Source organism: Ursus maritimus, unplaced genomic scaffold (genome assembly GCF_017311325.1).
Source record: "Ursus maritimus isolate PB19 unplaced genomic scaffold, ASM1731132v1 scaffold_27, whole genome shotgun sequence".
Lineage (NCBI taxonomy): Eukaryota > Metazoa > Chordata > Mammalia > Carnivora > Ursidae > Ursus > Ursus maritimus.
The window spans coordinates 31,956,937-31,979,455 of record NW_024425230.1 but is presented as its reverse complement, the minus strand read 5'-3'; the positions used below and the strand labels follow the sequence as shown (position 1 = coordinate 31,979,455).

Sequence of the window (22,519 nt, the reverse complement as noted above, 5' to 3'; positions counted from 1 at the left end):
AAAAAAAAAAAAAATGAGCATCTACCAGGAGCCAGACACTATGCCTTTATGATATACCTAATTTTCATACCTACTGTGGTAAATAGCTCTTATTGTCCTTACTTTTTACACATGAGCAAATCGAGGCTTAGAGGGCTGATGAAGCTGGAAGTTAAAATCAGGTCCATCCAGTTTTGAAACCCATATTGTTTTTTTCGTTGTTCCTTCTTTTTTAAAAGCCTATTACTAAACTTATACATCTCAAGTGTGTAAAGAGAAGTTGTTCTACAAGGCTTATTACAAATGACAGCATCCTTCTGCCATTCTCATTCCTTTTCTGTTCCCTGGAGGTACAGAATTCCTTTTGAATTGATTTAACTGACTTTTTAATATTAACCATACTTATATTGCTGTCATACTTGCGACGCAAGTAATGATTAAGCATGTTCCAACACTTCTGTTCTCCACCCTCCACAAAGACAGGTGTACCCCCAAAAGAATCAAATGGTAATTTCAGTTATCTCAATATACAGTACTTTCTTATAGTAACAGTCACTATTTATTTCTTTTATACAAGTAATATTCACAACTGAGGCACTCATTTCCCTGCATAACCTATTTTCTTCTAGAGTTAATAAGTGTTTTGCTTTACATTTACTCACTTATCTACATACAATTCACCTTGAAATGTTTTCCTTGGTGTACATCTCCTTTCAACATGTTCAAACAAAATAGGTACTCCATTTCTTTAAGAGATCTCTCCCAGAGCTTTCTAGCCTGCTCCAACGGGCATGGTTTCCCTCAATGCTAGTTATACAACCATCATTTGAAAAGCTACTTTCACCATCATCATGGAAATTCCTTTTGTCTCTATTGTTTTACAATGAAATGTCTTTTATAGTATGGGTCTGTTTCCGTCCGTTATATTGGGCAATCACTGGGGCCTTTGAATCTGGAAACTCATGTCCTTCAGTTCTATGAAGCTTATTTGAATTATTTTATGAATGATTTGTCTTCTCCATTCTTTGTTCTGTCCTTCTGGACCTCTCATTAGTGGCTCACCGGATCTCCTGAACTACTCCTCTATTTTCTTTTTTTATTTAAATTCCAGTCAACATACAGTGCAATATTAGTTTCAGGTGTACAAGAATTGTGATTCAACATTTCCATACAACACCCAGTGCTCATCACAAGTGCCCTCCTTCATCCCCATCACCTATTTCACCCATCCCCTACCCCCCTCTCCTAACCATCAGTTTGTTCTCCATAATTAAGAGTCTGTTTCTTAGTTTGTCTCTCTCTCTCCCTCTCTCTCCTTCTCCCATCTGCTCATTTGTTTTCTTTCTTAAATTCAACGTCTGAGTGAAATCATATTGCATTTGTCTTTCTCGGACTTATTTTGCTTATTAGCACAGTATTTTCTAGCTCCATCCACATCACTGCAAATGGCAGGATTTCGTTCTTTTTGATGGCTGAGTAATATTCCATTGTGTATATATACCACATCTTCTTTCTCCATTTGTCAGCCGATGGACACCTGGGCTGTTTCCATAATTTGGCTATTGTAGATAATGCTTCTATAAACATCAGGGTGTATGTGTCCCCTCAAATCAGTATTTTTGTATCCTTTGGGTAAATACCCAGTAGTGCAATTGCTGGGTCATTGGGTAGTTCTATTTTTAACTTTTTGAGGAACCCTGATATTGTTTTCCAGAGTGGCTCCACCAGTTTCCATTCCCACCAACAGTGTAAGAGGGTTCCCCCTTCTCTACATCCTCACCAATACCTACTGTTTCCTATGCTGTTGATTTTAGCCATTCTGAGAGATGTGAGATGAGATCTCACTGTAGCTTGATTTATATTTCCCTGGTGACAAGTGATGTTGAACATCTTTTCATGTGTCTGTCGGCCATCTGTATGTCTTCTTTGGAAAAATGTCTATTCATGTCTCCTGCCCATTTTTCAATTGGATTGTTCATTTTTTTGAGTGTTGAGTTTTATAAGTTCTTTATATACTTTGGATACTAACCCTTCATCAGATATGTCATTTGCAAATATCTTCTCTCAGAACTAACAAATTCAGTAAAGTCAAAGGACACAAAACCAGTGTACAGAAATCTGTTGCATTTCTATACACCAGTAATGAAGCAGCAGAAAGAGAAATTAAGGAATCAATTACATTTCCAGTTGCACCCAAAATAATAAGATACCTAGGAATAAACCTAATCAAAGAGGTGAAAGACCTGTATTCTGAAACTATAAAAAAATTTATGAAAAAAACTGAAGATGACACAAAGAAATGGAAAGACATTCCATGCTCACAGACTGGAAGAACAAATATTGTTAAAATGTCTATACTACCTAAATCAATTTTCTTTTCTTTTCTCTTCTCTTTGTCTTTTTGCTCAACCTTCTAAGATATGTCCTCAACTTTCTTTCCAACTATTCTTATCGTTTCTTTATGCTATCATATTTTTTATTTTCAAAGGCTTTTTATACTGAATATTTCTCTTTCATGCAGTTATATTTATTTATGCAGAAGGTCTGTTGATTAGTTTCATTTGTCCTTCTGTAAGTTTTCTTTCCTCTGCATAGTTTATTTCTTCCAAGTTGTATTATATCCATTAGTTTTAGTTTCTTTGATATAAAGTGTTTCTTCAAATGTGGTCAAAAGTAGGGTTAAAAAACCAGACACTATTTGGGAAGTTCTCGTATACACTGGTGGAGCTTCCAAACTGATTTTGCTTGTATGATTATCAGACTAGTCCATTTTGTAGGGAGAAATTATGATACCAATATCTCTAGGTCTTTCCCTGAGGGTTGTACAAAAGTCCCAAAGACCTTTTGAACCATCTACTTAGGGCATACGTGTAATGTGAAAACTGAGCGGAAGAAAAAAATAGGAGAATCTTAACATTCAGTATGTAAACATTCACTAAATCTTATTCCAAATATGTACCCAAGTCCTCAAATGTATCTGAGAACCTTCAAAAATAGAGATCTTCTATTTTATCCTTTCCAGAGAATAAATCTCCAGGTTTCTGCTAGGATTGGGGAAGATCAGTCAGCCAGATGCTTCTTTCTCATATTTACCCAGTTGGTTTAGGATTCAGCTTTCTTCTATTAAGACATTTAAAATCTGTCTGTTTACTTTTTGGATTCCACAGTTTTATTGTTGTTGTCTCCAGCTGTTTTACTGTTTGTTGTTGCTTGTCCTGCATAGGTTTTGTCATTTTAGTGATTTTGGAGGAAGAAGTAGAAATTAAATTTATATATTTAATCTGCTATCTCCAGCCATATGTCTTTCTAGTATGGTATATGTTTTTCCCAAAATTTGATCTCTAGCATAATCTGGTCTGGATTTGCATTATCATGGATTATGCCTCTACAGACATTGAGGAAATGGCCTTTAATAGGATTAAGAACCAGAAAGATTTCAATGTAATCTTCAAGTGTTCAGTGAGGGTTAAATTGCCTTATATAACACAATAAAAGACAAAGATATTTACTTGACAAATAAGAACTCCATATTCTCTCTTAAAGGGAACAGAATTATTTCCTGAAAGTCTTTTTTCCAGTTCCATTTGTAAAACACTCATCTCAGAACAGAATCCTGGGAAATATTTTCACTCTCATCTGACTTAAGCTCCTTTCTCTTACAACAAAAAACCGCAAGTGATATAATGATTTAAAGACTTCACCCAAATCACATTGCTAAACATACAGAAAGATAAAGCTTGTCATGTAAATCTGAATTATCATGTGCCTGTCACACAGCAGGTACTTAATATTTGTTGAAAAATAGATAAATTTCAAATTATACCTTATATCCGAATCTGAAGTCTTCTGCCTCACTGCCAATTTTGTAATCTCTCCTTGAGACATAGTCTTATGAAGCTTTGCTTCTTCATCAACTGAAGAAAATCGCTGTGATGTCTGTAATAATTACATATATGAAAGACTTTAAAACCAAGTAACTATATCATAACTCTGTAATTTAAACTCAAGTTATAGAATTGAGGATTACATCTATTAAAAATATATAAAAATATATTCACACTGTTCAGCCACTCATTGAAATAAAAGAAGCTACTAAAAATTTTATTAACTTCCTAGAATAATCTGAAGTAAAGAGAACTTCGGCAATGAAATGCTGAATAGGACCTACGAGTTCATGTTTTCTGACAACAGTATCAAGTGGAAAGGTAAAAAAAAAAAAAAAAAAAAAAAAAAAAAAAAAAAAAAAAAGCCAAAGCCAACTAAAGATACAGACAAAGGATCCAGGATCTGATAAATCTAGAGCACTAAGTGTAGTTTTTCATGCCTACTTTTATGTGTCCCTACAAGTAATAATTACTTTTATGGCCTAACTTGCTACTTTAGATTCTTATTTTACCTAGTCAAGGATTTAAGAAATTTATTTTTATAAATTTATAAATTTAAGAAAAAAATAAATTTAAGAAAAGCTAGAACACAGGAAAATAAAAAAAACCAAAGGACCAAACAATTAAAGATCATTATCACCACTAATGGTCTAAAATATAAACAACTTACATTAAACTGGGACCTGAATTTCAATTGGCAATTTTTGTTCCATTTATTTACAATGTGCCCCTTTGAAGAAAATCCCATTCGGAAGAGAAAATTTCTTGTTACCTATTCAAATCCTTTCCTAACATTTCATTTTCTATAATTATAATATCTTTTCTTTAGCCTTTAGTCTGCTAAAACAGGGACCTGTTTATCCTCTTGCCTGAAACAACCAAAAATAAAAACAAAAACAAAACAAAAACCCAGACAAAATAGTAAGAACCAGCAGTTATCAAGATGATGGACAGTTATCCTTGGGAGAGGGGAAACAAAGGAAATGAGTCCTTCTTCTGCCCCAGCTTAGTGACTTGAGACAGTTTCCAGGCTGTGACACAGAAAGGGGGTTCCAGGTGAACCCTGGCAGACTTTCTGAGTTGAACACACGAAGTTGAAAGTCCAGAGAGACTAGAGACCAAAAGAGAGAGAAAGAAAGAGTGTACTGAAGAGGGAATATAGAACTCTGGAGATCTTCAGAGGGTATTTAGCTGAGTACTTACTAATCAACACTTCTTTGTCAGACAACTACCCAAGATCAGGCAAAGGACCACCTGAAAGGATTCAAGGTAATAGTGCCCAGTACTTACAAAGTGCCTGTGCCCAAGAGTCCGAATATGTAACTTTATGATTCCCAGGGTATTGGGTGAACTATGTAGCAGGATCTTGCCTCAACAGTCAAGAGTAAGTGATAGTCAAAAATAAGCCCTAGGTGAACAACTGCTCTGTTTGGACCTAACAAATCTTAACTTAATAAAAATTGTATATAAAGTGTACAAAATGATTTGATTTACATATACATATTAAAATGATTACTGCAGTCAGACTGATTAACATAACATCTCTTCCCATTGTTTCTTTTTCTTTTTCTTCTTTTTTTTTTTGGTGGTGACAACACCTGAAATCTACTCTTAGAAAATTTCCAGATTCAATACAATGAGAATAACAAATATTAAAAGGAAGACCTAATTGCTTAGGAACAAACTGCTTCCAGAACCAAGCTCTGAAATATTACTGGAACATAACAGTCTCAAGAATATTAATCAAATACAAAAGTATCCAGCACTCAACAAGACAAAGTTTACCATGTCAGGCATCCAATAATAAATAACTAAGCATGCAAAGAAATACGACTGGCAAGGAGGAGAAAAAGTCACTCTATCTATAGTGACTCAAAACGGACACAAATATTGAGTACTAGGAGATCAGAGAACTAACCAAAGGGAAAGGACTTAAAACTGCATGTGATTCAAGGGGACATATTTTTAAAGGCACTGCTTCTGAGGAAAATGAAGGTGAAAAGGAATGGAGAGGTGCCTTTGGACACTGAGTAGTGAAGAGGAAAAGAAGCAGAACAGGAAAATTTAGAATCTAGCAAGGCAAAACAGAAGCAAAAATGGAGGACACAACATTGCCTCCAACACACAACATTGCCTCCAACACACACACACACACACACACACACACACAGAGAGAGAGAGAGAGAGAGAGAGAGAGAGAACTAACAGACTCCAAACAGGCTGCCTGCAAAAGAAACTTTTCCTTTTTACACTGACAGAAGGAAGAGGAAGCTCTTGAAGTCAAGTTACTTATAAACTATCCCAAATGCACAACATGAATAAATTAAGACAAATAAAATCTACACAAGCTACAATAAGAAAACAAAAAGAAAATTAGAACCAAAACAACTTAGATAATTAACCCATCTCCCACCAAACAAACATACACAAACCAAGCATGAAGCAGAAAACTGTAAATAAAATATGAATTAAATCAACTCATATATATGAAACACCATACTGAATCAGAAATTCAAAACTTAAAAAGAGAAACAAGCCCCTCCCAACTTCAATAAAAACCAGGAACAATGAAGGGAATTGAATGAACTCAGGAAAGAAATCACAAGATAGTGAAGAATAACTTAGAAGATGCCCAAGGGAGAAAAAATACAAATGCAGACTTAAAGGGGCTGAACAAAGGCAGGAATATAATAAAGAATGCAAAGTAGTATAAAGAAATGAATAAAAAAGAGTCAAGAGAGAAGGTAAGATTGAGATGGTAGATGGGAAAAGAAGGAAAACTTATTTATAATTGGGAGTTCCTAAACAAGAAAAACAAAACAATGGGACACAATATTTAAAACTGTAATCCATGAGAGTATTTCAAAAATAAGGCAAAACCAGATTTTATATATATTTTTTGTGCATTGGATCTGTCTTATATAGAGAATGTTGTGTTGAAGTTTCCTCTTATTCATTCTGAATTGTGGCTTTTGGTATTAAAAGTGTCCTTTGTTACATTCAATGCTTTTGCTTGAATTCTACTTAAATCATAATATCACAGCCTATGTTTTCTTAATTATTTCCATTTGCCTGGAATACTTTTTCTCACCCTTTTATTTTTAGCCTTTCTGGATACTTTTGTTTTACATGTGTTTTGTACGCAGTATAGTTGGTTTATTCTGTGAGCCAAATTAAAAAATTTTTTGCCTTATCGATTGAGTTAAATCTATTCCTATTTATTGATATAAATGATGCAGTCTCAATTATCTTTCTTATAATTTTATGTTATTATTATGTGTCATATTAAATTTGCTGTATGTTACTTTTTTTGCTGTTTTACTTTTTAAAATTTTTGATATGGGGGTTTTCTTTTTCTGTTGGTTTGTATATGACTTTTAAAAATGCCTTAATTTACTGTATTTTAATTTAACTAATTATTCTCAAGTTAGTCATTTATAATAATATTTTTTAATTCTCACCTATTTTGACACAACTATTGATGAATTATTCTTGTCTCTACTTTTCCTCTCCCTTCTGTTTTTTAGGCTTTTATTTCTACTTTGTCAGAACATTTAATTTTACATATTATTTTACTCTAGTCCCCACCTTTGTTTTTTGCCTTAGATTGATTAAATATATTAAATGATCACAGCAAATATTTTGCTCTAGTTTCTGTATTTATCTCTTGATTGGATATAGCTCTGCTTCTAGTACATTACTCAGGAAGGCTCATATATATGGAATTCCCCAAGTTCTTTCTATAGCGTTGATATTTGAAGGGACATCTTGGCTATGTATAAAATCCTTGATTCATACTTTAATTCATACTTGATTCATACCTAAGTTTTTTGAAAATGCTATTTTATGTCTTATTTGTTATTTTTGTTAAGTCTGTTACCAGTCTAATTCTCTTATGCTTATGAAGAGTTATTTGATCTTTTCACTTGGAGACTGTCAGAATTTTTTTCTTTATATCCGAAATTTAGGATATGTCTTCAAGCCTATCATCACAAATGAATTATCCCATATACCTGCAGGGCCGTGTGTGTGTGTGTGTGTGTGTGTGTGTATACATAATTAAATTTATATATCTTCTAGAAAAATAAACACTTAATACACATCAGAATAAACAAGATACATCTGAAGTAGTGATCAGAAGAAAATTCACAGCCTTCAAAACCTGCATCAATAAAAATAACTTAAATAAATGAATTAAATTCCCCCCACTTAAAAGGGAGAAAATACAGTAAATTTTTTTAAAAATAAGGAAATAAATAATAAAGGTAAAAGCAGAAATCAATGGAGAATGGGTATGGGGGAAACTAGGCATAATAAATCAAAATCCTATTATTTTGGAAAAAAGTAACAGCAAAGACAAATGACTAGCTAACTTGAAAAAAAGGGAAAAAACACAAATGTACAAAATATGAAATGACAGAAGGGAAATAATCATTGAAACAGAATTTTTAAAAATCATGAGACTAATTTCCAGACTTCTATGCAAATAAATCTGAAAAGTTAGATGAAATGAGTAATTTCATAAGAAAAAATTATTTACCAAAATTGACTCTATTAGACAGAAAGCTTACAAGACTAATTTCTCTAGAAGAAATACAGTTAATTACCAAGGAATTACGCCATAAAAAATCCCAGATGGTTTCACAGGGAAATTCTACCAAATCTTTAAAGAGCAGAGAGTTGTGATGCTATTAACCTCCCCTAACTTTTGGGGGGAGAATAAAATACACATATAAATATTAAGTGTAGGGGCACCTGGGTGGCTCTGTCAGTTAAGCATCTGACTTCAGCTCGGGTCATGAGCTCAGGGTCCTGGATTCAAGCCCTACATTGGGCTCCCTGCTCAGCGGGGAGTGTGCTTGTCTCTCTCCCTCTGCCTCTCCCCCTGCTTGTGCTCTCTCTCCCTCTTTCAAGTAAATAAATAAAATCTTTTAAAAAGAAATTAATTAGGGCTCATGGTGACTAATGTAACATAATAAAAAATTTTTTTCAAAAATTATTTTAAAAAAGAAATTAACAATAAATTTATAGATAGATAAATACTAAGTATATTCAACAGTACAGCTGCTGCACTGGGAATGCCAATACAAATCTTTTATGTCATAAACTGTTCAATATCAACCAGATTTCCAATTTGTAAGAACTTTCTCAAAATCACCAGCCCAGGTTCTAAAATTCTATAAACATCCTCTCTTTGCTTCCCCATTCTGAGAAATTCCTAAGACCTGGTCAAGGTAGATTTCCCTACTGTAAAATAAGCTAAAAAACTTAGCCTTGATCAATCAACAGGTTTTTCTGGCAGTTTTTTGTTGAGTGAGCAGTGGAGAGAAGGAAAATTCAACACAGATAAGGACTGGAGAATATTTCAGATAATAACAAACAGAAATAGGAATATAAGAAGTGACAGCAACAAAATAAAAATTATTTTTAAAAAAGTGATGGCAGTTTGGGGGATAAAATGAGAAATTTATCATTCTGATGATAAAGAAGACAAATTGTGGGGAGAGCTACTTGGGAGTCATGACCATAGAGATGATCGCTTTCTGTCTAGGGATGACAGAGGAATATACCAATATATACCAATTCTACTAATGATGCTACCTATACCAACTCCACTAATAAGGAAAAGAAATGATGTGACTAACTCACTTACCATCTAGAATATTGAGAGACTAAAAAGCTATACGAAAACCACCTTAAAAATATTATGTGGCAGAACATGTCACTCTTCTTGGGTAAAAGCCAACAGAGTGGATATAAGAACTGAGTAAGAGCAGCATCTGGAGATTAAAGTTATTCAAATGGCCGAATTAAAGGCAGAAAGTTAAAAAAAAAACAAAACACCACCAAAGTTATAAGGAAGGAAACTGCTACTCTTGTCTCTACTCCTCCTAACGGTAACAACTAATTAATGACTGATGAATTCAGGAGGTAATGCTTATCAAATCCTCTTCAGGTAATTCATTTGTAACTATCTTTATCCCATTAGATCAATTACTTCACAACTGGAAAGGTCAGATGGCTTCTTCCAAGATCAAATAACACTCTTTTTAGCAAATGTCAGAGTGACAGAATCACTTTGTCCAGAAAAAAAAAAAAAAAAAAAAAATCCAGTTTTTAAAAATCCATGTGCCTAGAAAATCAAGCGTACTTAAAATCCTGGAGCTATCTGAATTTTTGACAATTCAGTAGATCCCATTTACAAACAATCAGTCTTTACAACATCAGAGAACATTAGAACATGGCAAAATTTCAAGATAAACAGAAATACACTTTAACTGTTCCTACCCTTTCCACCCCCCCCAACCCCAGTAAGTATCTATCAGCATATTCTAGAAAGCAAAGCTTCTTCATGCAAGTGTCCACCAGAAACAAACACCACCACCTGTTCCTAAAATCGCTAGTGATGAAACAGAAGGACAGTGAGGAAGCTGGAGAAGGGACTATATACACTGTGCAGGGAGGCAGAGTGCTCTACAACTACTGGCATGCAGTGACCGTCAAGCAGATGAACAGAATCACAGGCAGAGGCTACCAGCTAGAACCCTTAAAGGGGCGGAATGCTCCAAGCAAAAAGCCCAACTTCCTGTTTATCTCATTAAGAGTTTCCAGTGAGGAAGAATTCTACCACCAAAAGGACTAAGGTTTGTAACAAAGAAAACTCTCAGGAACAAAACAGCAATTACAAATGCTAAGTTCTTCCACAAATGAAAAATCTATGTATACTTTAGAGAATAATTTAAGTGTACTCCCTATTTACAATAAAAAAAAGCAATACTTTTTGTTAAAATTAGTTGTTCTATAATATAATTTCATCTTTAACTACTAATCATATTGTAGAGTATGTTTCTTTATTTATAACTCAAAAACAGGGCACCTCCAAAATGGAGTTTATTTTACCCTACACCGAAGACAGGGCTTTGGCTCTAATTACATATATTAATGGATATACATATTATTTCCAATTTTTACAATCCCACAGTTTAGCTCAGGGTAATGACTCATTTATCTAATTAGAGAACTTGTCATACATTGTTCTGTTTTCCTGTTTTCTTTTTCTTAGACTATCTCATACTATCATTTAGAAACGGGATATTTCTAACTGAAGATAAAGACAATGAGAGCATTTTGGAAATTAGCAGAAAATTTAATTCTTTGGCACAGTTTAAAACAGCTCAAAGATAAAATACCTAATATGTCAAAAGAAGACCAACCTAAAATTTTCCTACCATAATGAATAGATACTAAGGAAGAACATTAGAAATCCAACTTAATTAAGGATATGCATGGAAATAAAATGCATACATCACTCCACTTGATCAGTGATGTTTTTAGTACATATTAGACATACAGAGTCCTTATATTATGTATTTTCCAGGACAATTCCAAAATCAAACATTTTATATCCATACATACATTTATACTTGTCGAACTATATATTCTTATTTTGGTTGAAATATGATGATAAAGCTATATCCTTAGTCAAATATTTTGACTAAGTGCTTTATTCAAATATAATTCCAATGTTATAATTTGTGGTTAATACAAATTCACATTATATATAGCCTTCTACCTGACCAGGTTGGTCCAAGAAAACATTTTTGGCATTGCTCACTAAATTTTTTTAAAATTCATGTTTATCTTCTATTACTAAAAAAATGGGGGAGGGGAAGCAAGTTTAAAGGAAAAAAAAAAAAAAGGAAGAGAGAGTACCATTTCAGTTAAAAGCAACTGGATTCTTTAACATATAGCCTATTCACTAGACCAAGGATCAATCAGCAAACTATGGCCAGCACATCAAATACAGCCCACTGCCTGTTTCTGTAAATAGTCTTACTGGAACAAAGCCCTGCCCATTTATTTACTTATTGTCTATGACCATTTTCACTCTACAGTGGCAGAGTTAAATATATGGAATAGAAACTACAGGACCCACAACATCTAAAACATTTACTATCTGGCCCTTTACAGAAAAAAAAGTGAGGGCCCTTGCTCTAGACCTCTGAAGATACAACAGAAAATGTCTACATTAGTGCTAAATTAAATAACCTTAATTTTCCGTAATTTATGATTTGACATATACTGTTAAAGTGCCCTTTATCTGAATCCTATTAAATTAAGGTTTAGCTTTGTTGCTGTGTTCACTGAGGTTTCCCATGTACAAACCATTATACGAGGAAGAAGCTGTGAAGGTTAGCTTTAGATTAGCAAAGGCTATTCACTATTCCCATCAGATTTGTTTGTTGCCTATTTTTCTTATATTGCCGTAAAATTACCATTTCGGAGTCACTGTGAGAGGCCTGACCCAGGCTGGATGCAGGACCTAGCTCACAGTGAGAAGCTTGGTCAAGGGAGAGAAGGGGCTCAATAATGTCATCGTAATCATCTTCCTCTGTATCCCCCTCCCCATCGGCAAAAGTACCTCTAGTCAAGAAATCGGAGCGCGTCCGCGCCATTCGAGCTTTCTTTTTATGGGCCGGTCTGGCAACCTGCTTGACCAAATGATAAAACAAATAACACAACAATGTTTTGTTTTGGTTTTTTTGGAGATGATGCCAGTGAAAGACAGAGAGCTCATGAATTTCTTGAAACATCCCTCCACCCCACTAGTAGCATCCTTTCTACTAGAAGTGACGGAGATAACCAAAAGCAATCTATATACATTACTCTGGACAAAGGACAAAAATGGAAGCTAAATCTACACTGTTCTTCATAGCCAAGAAATCATCTTTCACTGCCATAATATGTCACCAAAGCCACTTGCATAAATTGCCTTCTTTTTAAGCAACATCTTTTTTGAAAACTTAATCTGGGATTTTAGTCAACATTCCCTCCCTGAAGTACACCTCCTTAAGTATAACAGACTTAACTCATGGCTTCTTTCGCATAAACACTTAGGAGTAAATGCATAAATGAGGGCTCTACCTATAAGAATAATAATTTCCAAAATAGGTGCATCTATTTTGCATAAAAGATAGATAAAATCCAATACTTACCTCTCCTTGGCCCGGCCCAGTTAACTTCACAGGTTTCCAAGTTGGTTCATCTTGTTTACGGAGTTGAGGATTTCCACTGTTTAAGGCTTCCTTGTTGACACTTAGGATAATAAACAACAGGATTACAATTCAATTCCTAGCAGATATCCCATGGCAGCAGTCTTAAAGTACAGCATGAAATATAGCCTAACAAGCCAAGTCAAAGAATTCTAGCAAATTACATAAATATTTCCAGATCTTATTCAATTCCCAAAACAACATATCAATTTTTTTCTACTTACATATTACATAATTAACAGTATTATCAAGAATTGACATATGTGACTGGATTACTAGAGGTCTGTCCCTGATAATCACTGGGTATATTCCACTACGACATATGTTTAAGAATAGCAGCAGCAGAAATAGCTCAAGAAAAGGAAGGGATTTGATGATAAGGGAAAACGCTATATCCCCAAATCTTTAGAATTAGTTTTAGAAGGACCTTTTATTCTAATCATTATAAAATACCTGATAAGTAACTATCAAATGATATAGATCCCATTACTTTGTTTTATACTGAGATGGTTCCTATTGGTTAGCAAATTTTCTTTCTGAAACCTCTCTGCAGCTTCCATCTACTATCTTAGTTTTAAAACTTTGTTATACGGAACAAAATCAACACTAGCAGGATAACAAATTGTTATCAAGTTAATGGAGTTATGCCATACAGAAGTGTTACCTTGTGAAAACTTAATTTTGCTTGAATAACCACACAATGTGACTACTTTATCATTAAATTCTTTGTTGAAATGGATATCTGATGAAAATCTGAATAGAACCCAGAACTTTCATGGCCCCAATTACCTATATTTACTCAGTACCATGAGTCTTAAAATTTATCAACAACATATTGCTAATCTCTCCTTAGCAGAACTATAAGCTCACTGAGACTCATACCTTATCTTCTAGCATAGTGCTGGGTTTAAAGTAGACACTAACTTATAATACAAGTTGGCAGACTAATTGCTCTATCATTCAAAATTTTCCATTTAATTTTTACAAATGAAGACCTAGGGTTGTAAGAGGTTATCTTGTCCTTTGCCCTATGCAACGAATCCTAAAACAAACCTAAATAGATGGCAATCTTTCCTAGCTACAGGCTTCTCAGAGATTTCCCTTTTTGACCAATGTATGATTAAATCTAGCAATCCTAGGCTCTCCTAAAAGATTCCCTTTTATTAAAATCTCTTTTGCCACAGTTGAGCCTATTGGTCTTTGCTTTGTTCTCAAAAGAGGGAAACAATTAACAGGACCTTTGACAGCACCTGACAACCCTAGCCAACTTTAAACTCACAGCATTTTCTTTAGATTTCTCCATGATTTCCTTTTTGTTCTCCTTCATTAACCAGTTGAAGACCACTATGGACTCATCTATGGCATAGTAAGAACACCAACCTTACTTCCTAATCATGAAACTCAACAGTGATTCCTAATCATGAAACTCAAGTTCTATTCCCAGCTATTTCTCAGTATGTGACCTTGAACAAGTCATTTCACCTCTGTGGGCCTCAGTGATCTCATCTATAATATGTGGGAACTGGACAAAATAATTGAGAAACACCAACATTTATGATTCTATAAAATGTAACAAGATTTGAAGTATGAATGCTACGTAAGCTTTCACATAAAACAACCTAATATATAATCATTTTGAAGATAAGTAGATCTTAATGAAGTAAAGCAAACTAGATCAAGTAGCCTTAAGACTGTTTATCTTTGAAAATGATAAAAGGAGCTTACAAGAACTCACGAGAATGATTAATGTTTTTGAAATCGATAAGTAAGCCTTCTACAGAACACATTCATGGATCCTACACACACACACACACACACACACACACACACACACCCTCACATCACTAAACTTAATCAGAATGACAGGAAATAATGTTTTTAACACTGTGATGGGCTTATATATGCTACACAAGGTCTTTGAACTTTGGGGCAATCTCTAGGTTAATGGGCAAGTATAGGACCTCAAACTGTCATTTAGTCCAACTGCATTTCATAATACCATACAAAAATCCCTGACGGAAAAATATCAATGATCTCTTCCTTGTACTTACAAAAGGTCTATAAAGTATGTACATAATTTTAAAGACTGAAAGATTAAAAGCTCAAGCTATGATAAGAGAGAAAAGGTTATTTTCACAGTAAATGGGAAATTTAACTTTTTTTATCCCTAAGATATACATACCCTCTTTTTACTTAAACACTGATATTCTCCCACAAGAACTAAAAGAATCCACTATATACAAAGACTTAATACAAATGTCTTAAATTTTATCATCTTTGTTTTTATGTTCCACCTAAAAAGGGCTTTTCTCATGGTGACCACTAGTTACGAAAATTTAAAAGTATAAAGAACTTCCACTTATATGAGCCATCTACTTAAGTAGTCAAACTCTTAGAAAGTAGAATGGTGGTTGCCAGGAGCTTGGAGTAAGGGGAAAGGAGAGTAGCTGTTCAATGGGTAATCAGAGTTTCTTTTGCAATATGAAAAAGTTCTAGAGATCCAGCGCACAACAATGTGTCTACAGTTAACATTTGTCCTGTACAATTAAGAATGGTTAAGATGGTAAATTGCATTCTTTTTGTGTTTTTTTACAACACAAAAAAAGTATAAAGTACTTAATGAAGACCATAAATAGGCTAATCACAGGGACAAAGTACATTAACTTTAAAGACTGACACTAACAAGGTTGGACTTGCCACACCTGAGAGATCTAGGGCAACCAGCATTTGCTGAATGCCTGCTGTTTACAGGCACTGTACTGCCCTTCACAAATGCTTTCTCACTTAATGAGGAGGAACCAAAAAACTCTGTGCTTAGTCAAAGATTTCTATGGTATAATTATATTCAATTTCAGGTACCTGCTAGAGTCAACAATTAAGGATTTTTTTTTTTACACAGAGAAAATGGCTAATTTCAGTAGCACCCATACAAATAGCTGAGGTAGATTAAGGCACCTTAACAAAATTCTCCAAAAAGTTTCCCATTTATACATAAAATAAATAAGCATTTCACTTACAGGGAAATACTCATATTATCCTTTGGCGTGAAGAAAATAACCCTAGTAGTTCCATCTCTGGAAGGCTCATCAGATTTGTGGCGATAAGACTGAGTTGGTCTATGGTGTTCTCTTTTTGAAATACGATTATTAGAAAGTTTACAGGCTACATTCAGTTGGGTGCACATTCTGTCTGTCTTGGATAATTCCTTGGTAGTAGCAGATTGGCATGGGCCTCCTTTCCTCTCAAAGAACAAGGTGACAGGTCGGTCCTTCCGGGGTAGGTGAGCAGAAGGACTGTCTCTTGGACGAAGAGCTACATCTTTTACAGTTACTGATGGAGGCCCTACTACATTGGGTTCTTCCTTATTTGGGGTATTCAGAATGAGAAGAGAGGATGGCCTCTCTACTCTTTGCTCTGATGGATGGAAAGATGGTGCCAGGAAGGACTCCCCAGTTCTTGGCTTTTCAATTGTCTTGAAGGCTTTACGCTCCTTCTCTAAAATATCTGTTTGCTGACGAATCTGTTCCATCATCTCTTTTTCATTCTGTTGCTGCAACTGCTTTTGCCTTTCTTCCTTCTCAATGTTTAGCTTTTCTAACTTCTTCAGCACAGTATTAGAAGAATCTGTATTCAAAGATGTAACAACTTGATTTTCTCCTGGGAAGTGGTACTTTCTGGATTCCCTGTTGATATCCAAAGTAAGAGTTGAAAGTGTTTCTTCACTTTCTAATAGCTTGTTTCTCTGGATACTTGTATCTAGTTGGGAACTTGTTTTCAGTGGGTCTTGTTGAGGAATATAAAAAAATGTAGGCAAACTATTTGAAATAAAGGGGTCCCTCAGCTGTGGCTTACAGGTAATAGATTCAGAACTGCAAACCAGTTTTTCCTTCGTAGTCCCATTCTTCAAATGCACTGAGTCAGAGGGTGCCCCCTTTTCAATCAATGTATAGTTAGTCTCACTTGAGGCACTGAGGGCATTGTTCTGTGAATCAAATTTTGGACTGCTAGATATTTTAGGTGATTGAAACTGCATGTCTCCTTCATCTAAAATTATGGACTCCAGTTTGCTCTTTTGGCTTTCCTCACAACTCAGAAGTTCCAAGCTTCCTTGAGAGCTCTCACTGTCAGGTGTACCCTGTAGAGACTGAAGGCCTTCAGGTATCAGTTCTGTAGACCATCTACGTTCCTCCGAAGGAGACATGCCACCAAGAGAACGAACTTTCAACAATTCTAAACTAAATATAGCTTGCTCTAGTTCTCTCATTCTCCGACTTTCTCTTTTGGCCCGACCTACTTTTTTCTGGTGGAGATCCTCCAAGGACTTAGGTCTCTCTCTTACAATCACTTCTTCCTGCAAGTCTACACCACTTTGGCTTCTGGCTCTCTCCTGTCGCTTGTTTGGGGACTCTTTCAAGCAGTCCATTGAACTTTCCTGGCTAATTCGATTACTCTCTATCACAGATTTACATTCCTCTATAGCTTTTACTCTGTTGTCAAAGGAACAATCCTCCCATTCTGAAGGGTCTGAACCCTGAATTTCCAGAGCTCCAGATGGCTCAGTATTTGCCAATCCAAGTTCTAGTTTTGTTTCTTTCAGTCTTTGTTCTTTTAAAACTTTAAATCTATATAAAAACAGGGAAAAATGGGTTAGAGATATCTTCTAGTTACTACTGGAGAGAATACATTTTACTGAGAATTTAAGAAATAAATGGAAAGTTTCAGATTTTTCTTCTTAAGCTAACTTGGATGCACATTTCATAATTACATTTCTATGAGTGAGATGATATTTTATTAAGTGCATTATTTCTAATAGGGCACTCTAGTCAAAACATAAATTAACTCAGAAGTAAAGCTCTCATCTAAAAAATATCTTTTAAGATAAACTTTAAAATGAAATTAAAGTTTCTAAAGGTAGAAACAACTGAATACTGCCAATTTTTAAAGACTCAACCGAATGTAAAAGTTAACTCTTGGCAGTTGTAACCACAGACCATGTAGGTTTTCAATCCAATTTAATTCAATAAACATCTATTTGGCTTCTATTATAGACCACACAATGTGGGTTAAAACAGCTAGGAGTATCACAGCCTAGTGGAGAAGACAAAACATACATAACCAATTCTAATAGAAGTTAGGCAAGTGTTAAAGCAGAGATATAAACAAAACACTTGGGAAGAGAGAAGGAGAAATTATCATAGCAACAAAGATTACCTTTGTCTTGCTCTGAATCCTCTACATATTGATTGCAAAAGGATAATTTTGTTCCTTTGTTCTTGATACCTCTTACTTTCCCTGTAGCCTTTCCATCTTGCCTGAATGCAGACAGCAGCCACGTGTCTCCGTCTATAATGTTCCTTCCATCTCTGCTGGATGATGATGGCTGCAGTCCGGAGCTCCAAATACCGTTGCCTCTCCCAGTGAGCGCGCCAGGAAGCCTGGAGAAGAGTGGCCGCACTAGCCATAACTAAAGCATCTTTCTGCACAGCTACATTTCTGACTTGCTTCTGATTCAGGTAATTCTTCCAGAATCGCTGTGGGGAAAAAAATAAAAACTGTTTTACTTTATACCATATTTTCACAGAAAAAAAGAATTATGATGTCACAATTAAGGATAAGAGGCTAAAGAGTTAAACTGTGCATGATTAAAGTAGGAAAAAAAAAGTTTTTCTTTTCCAGATATGCTTGGCTAAAACAACTATTTTAGAAAATATAACCTCAATGAAGTTAATTACAAAACTTAAAATAATTTAAAAATTTTTGATGCTTTATGGGGCGCCTGGGTGGCTCAGTCGTTAAGCGTCTGCCTTTGGCTCATGGCGTGATCCCAGCGTTCTGGGATCGAGCCCCACATCAGGCTTCTCCGATGGGAGCCTGCTTCTTCCTCTCCCACTCCCCCTGCTTGTGTTCCCTCTCTCGCTGGCTGTCTGTCTCTGTCAAATAAATAAATAAAATCTTTAAAAAAAAATTTTTTTTTGATGCTTTAAAAAAAAGAAAGAAATTGAGCAATTATATGCCCAGCTCTGTGCTGAACATTGTGGGATGGAGAAATAAAAATTACAGCACGTTATTCCTGACTTCAGGATGCTTGCTATCTGTGGGCAAAACTAATACAGAACAGTTGAAATGATATAATACAGGTTATAAGCAAGGAAAAAATTGCTTGCTCAGAACTCACTTTAAAGCTATTTGGTCACTGATCAAAATGTAGTTTCCCAAATGAAAAAAAATTTTTTTGATGCTTTAACAAATTACATTATCTTCTCATGCTACAGTTTGCCAATATTAATGGGTTTAAGATCAAGAGGCACACATTTCAAAGATTAAGATTCTAAAGATTTTTCTTGTATAAACAAAAAAGGGCCTACGGAGGAGAACAGTCCTCATAAAAATCAATGAGGGAGAAAATAAAACAGAAAAATAAGAAATAAGATACCTATTACCCAAGATGAGTACAGAGCAACAACAGTGTATATATAACTCTCAAACATACTCAGGAAACTATCAAATAAAAATACGTCAACAAAAATTAAGGCACATAACTCTTTTGCCCCGACCATACCTTGTAAGACATTATAGCTATAAATTCAATTTAATTGAAATTCAATTCCATCAATATTTATCAATAGTCTATTATTATATAACTATTATAATAGGTAATCTGTTGGGTGCTACGATCATTTCAAAAATGAATAGCAGTGGCGCTTAGGTGGCTCAGTCGGCTAAGCATCTGACTCTTGGTTTCAATTCAGGTCATGATTTCATGGTCATGAGATGAAGTGCTGTGTCAGGCTTCACACTCAGCAGGGAATCTGCTTGACATTCTCTCTCTCCCTCTCCTGCTGCCCTTCCCCCTGTGCGTTCCCTCTCTCTCTCTCTCTCTCTCTAATAAATAAATAAATGTTTAAAAAAGATGACTAAGACACATTCTCATCTCTGAAGAAGTTTATATTCTTATTCAAATGTTTCACAGTAAAATTCTAGTTACTAAAATAAAGGCCAAATAAACTAGCAAATCTCATGTGAGGATACTTTTGCTTCCAACCTGGATAATGATGGATGCCTGTCTCAGACGGAGGAAATGCTGCCTACACAGCAGAACCCTGAACCATCGCTGCAACAATATGATTCTGCGGAGCACCTCTTGGTGAAGCAGATCTTGTAGGTGCTGTCGTTCCTGCTCCTTCAGGAACACCTACCAAAAGGAAGAAAGACGTGGAATACAGCTTAAGAAGAAATGAGAAATTTATTTCATGAATCATCCTTTATGTGATAAGCTTCTTTAGAGAAGAATACAATGGTAGACATGAAAAGCAGTACTGATGAATATTTCTACCCATTTATCCAAAGAAGTCATTCTCAAATTAAGAGACATTAGAATACAGAAGGGGAAATGGAAAAATGAACATGAATATAAAATTCGCAGTCTCAGAGATTGTGAAATATTATTCCCTTGGGAAATTCACCGTCATCATGAGCCAATGTACCACTGGTAACATGTCATCTTTCCTATTTTCAAGGATGTTAGGGTGGGGGAAAAAAGTTGAAAACCACAGATCTTGAAGTTTGATGATAATATGAATAAGCCAATAATAACAGTCTTTTTGAAACCCAGTAGGCATCAAATGTTTCTTGCTACCCAAGGCTATTAATCAGTTTATTTACTCTTTCATTCCATTAATAAATCTTTGGGGATATAGGGGAAACAAATATAACTAATATAACGTAGACATAGACCCTCTGGAAATAGGATTTGCACTTTACCATTAAGAGCAGGTAGACAGAAACAACTATATATATTTAAGGTGTACAATGGGTTATTTTGACATATGTAACCACTGTGAAGGAATCACCGCAAACTAATTAACATATCCATTACCTCCCACGTCTGTCAAAAATTTAAAACTATTAAAAAAAAGAAGATAAATATTAGATACATAAAAACGGTATCTATACTGGAAAACAGCGAACTATAAAGGCAAAAGACAGGTGTCTACCTGAGCAGAACAAGGAGTTGGAAATAATAATAAATGTACATGGCAGTATATACAGGGGTCAACAGAACAATTAATCTTCATAAAGAAGATATTAAATGGTGTGAAGTCATGGTATGGAGTTCTTGAAGAGAAAGATGTTTGAATTTAATAAGGAGGTTATCATGGGATTACTATTAAGCAGGAAGCCAACATAAAAAAAGAGGTATATTAAGATGATGATTTTGATACTATGGGTAGAGTGAGTTAAACAGAACGACAAACAGACTGGAACCAGATGAAAGATCTGTTTACTGTAAGAGAAATATAAGTGGGTGCTAAGGAACAGACTAAAATGCAAGCAGTAGGAATGAAGAAAAAGGGAGAGATGTGAGAATCATTTGTGAGGAAAAAAGAAATAAAACTTTGTAAAAGGATTAAAGTGACGTGTAGGCCAAATATCATTGCAGTTTTTAGCCTAAGAACCTAGAAGAAGAATGACAGAGAAAAAGAACAGTTGATAAATGAAGGACAGTAGGGGAATCTGGGTAAGATCCCCTACTGGGTAAGTTGAAGATTACAGTAGAATACCTGGGAAGAGATTATTTCTAGGCAGTTAAAACTATAGGCAGTACTAGAGCACTGGCCAGAAGCTCTTTGGTTAATACTGACTACATTAAGTAAAAATCTTGGCCTAAGCAATTTCCTTATGATATCTGGTACACTAACTTTTTCATAAATGTTCTCATGGACAAAGGTTGCTATTATCATTTAAATATAAAAATGCACTCAAATTTGACAAGGACTATACGTATATATTATACTTACCATGGATTTTCCAACCTGATAATTATCTGAATTAAGATTTATTTTCCTGAAGAAATCCTGAATGTTAAATCTGGATGGAACAATATTTCGGGGAAGAAGTACGTGGAAGTGGCTCACAAAATCCTACAAAATGAAAAGAAAATTGTTGTAAAATCGTAAGAAGATTACATGTAAACACGGCCCTAAACTAGCTAATTATCCTTTTATTGATCCTTTCCTCATCTTTTAAATGGACTGAAACCAAGAAATTACTTTTTTTTTTTTTAAGATTTTATTTATATTCGACAGAGATAGAGACAGCCAGCAAGAGAGGGAACACAAGAAGGGGGAGTGGGAAAGGAAGAAGCAGGCTCATAGAGGAGGAGCCCTGATGTGGGGCTCGATCCCAGAACGCCGGGATCACGCCCTGAGCCGAAGGCAGACACTTAACTGCTGTGCCACCCAGGCACCCCTACTTCTTAATTTAAAAAATTACAAAGCAGTTAATTTATAAAATGGGGGTGGAGAGAAGATAGTGAATTCTACATATTTTGTTATCCAAGGGGAACGGAAGAAGAAAAAAGCAGAAACTAGTGATCCCTTTTGAGAAAGCTGTATTAATGACCAAATAAAAAGTTATTTAATAACTGAAATTTTTAGCAGAAAAATACGCAAAGGTGTCAGGCTATAACTGAGAATGAAGCTTTCCCTCCCAGAAATAGCAAAGAACTTGCTCAGCTGCTGAAAATCTTCAACATAATTTCTATACCCATAGCAGCAATAGCAAGCCTTGGTGGCAGCTTACTATGAAAGAAAATCTTGCTGA

General features: G+C 35.0%; 1 protein-coding gene across 1 annotated transcript in view; it reads right to left on the bottom strand.

The window, feature by feature from the left end:
• MYO9A (myosin IXA) overlaps window positions 1-22,519 on the bottom strand; it is a 281,871-nt gene that overhangs the window by 87,103 nt on the left and 172,249 nt on the right. The window contains exons 22-29 of the mRNA XM_040643036.1: window positions 21,715-21,837; window positions 19,959-20,108; window positions 18,128-18,447; window positions 15,934-17,538; window positions 12,860-12,959; window positions 12,286-12,352; window positions 12,140-12,204; window positions 3,803-3,915 (exon numbers count right to left, since the gene is read on the bottom strand). Of these exons, the coding sequence (XP_040498970.1) occupies window positions 3,803-3,915; window positions 12,140-12,204; window positions 12,286-12,352; window positions 12,860-12,959; window positions 15,934-17,538; window positions 18,128-18,447; window positions 19,959-20,108; window positions 21,715-21,837 (2,543 nt within the window). The remainder of the gene's footprint in view (window positions 1-3,802; window positions 3,916-12,139; window positions 12,205-12,285; window positions 12,353-12,859; window positions 12,960-15,933; window positions 17,539-18,127; window positions 18,448-19,958; window positions 20,109-21,714; window positions 21,838-22,519) is intronic.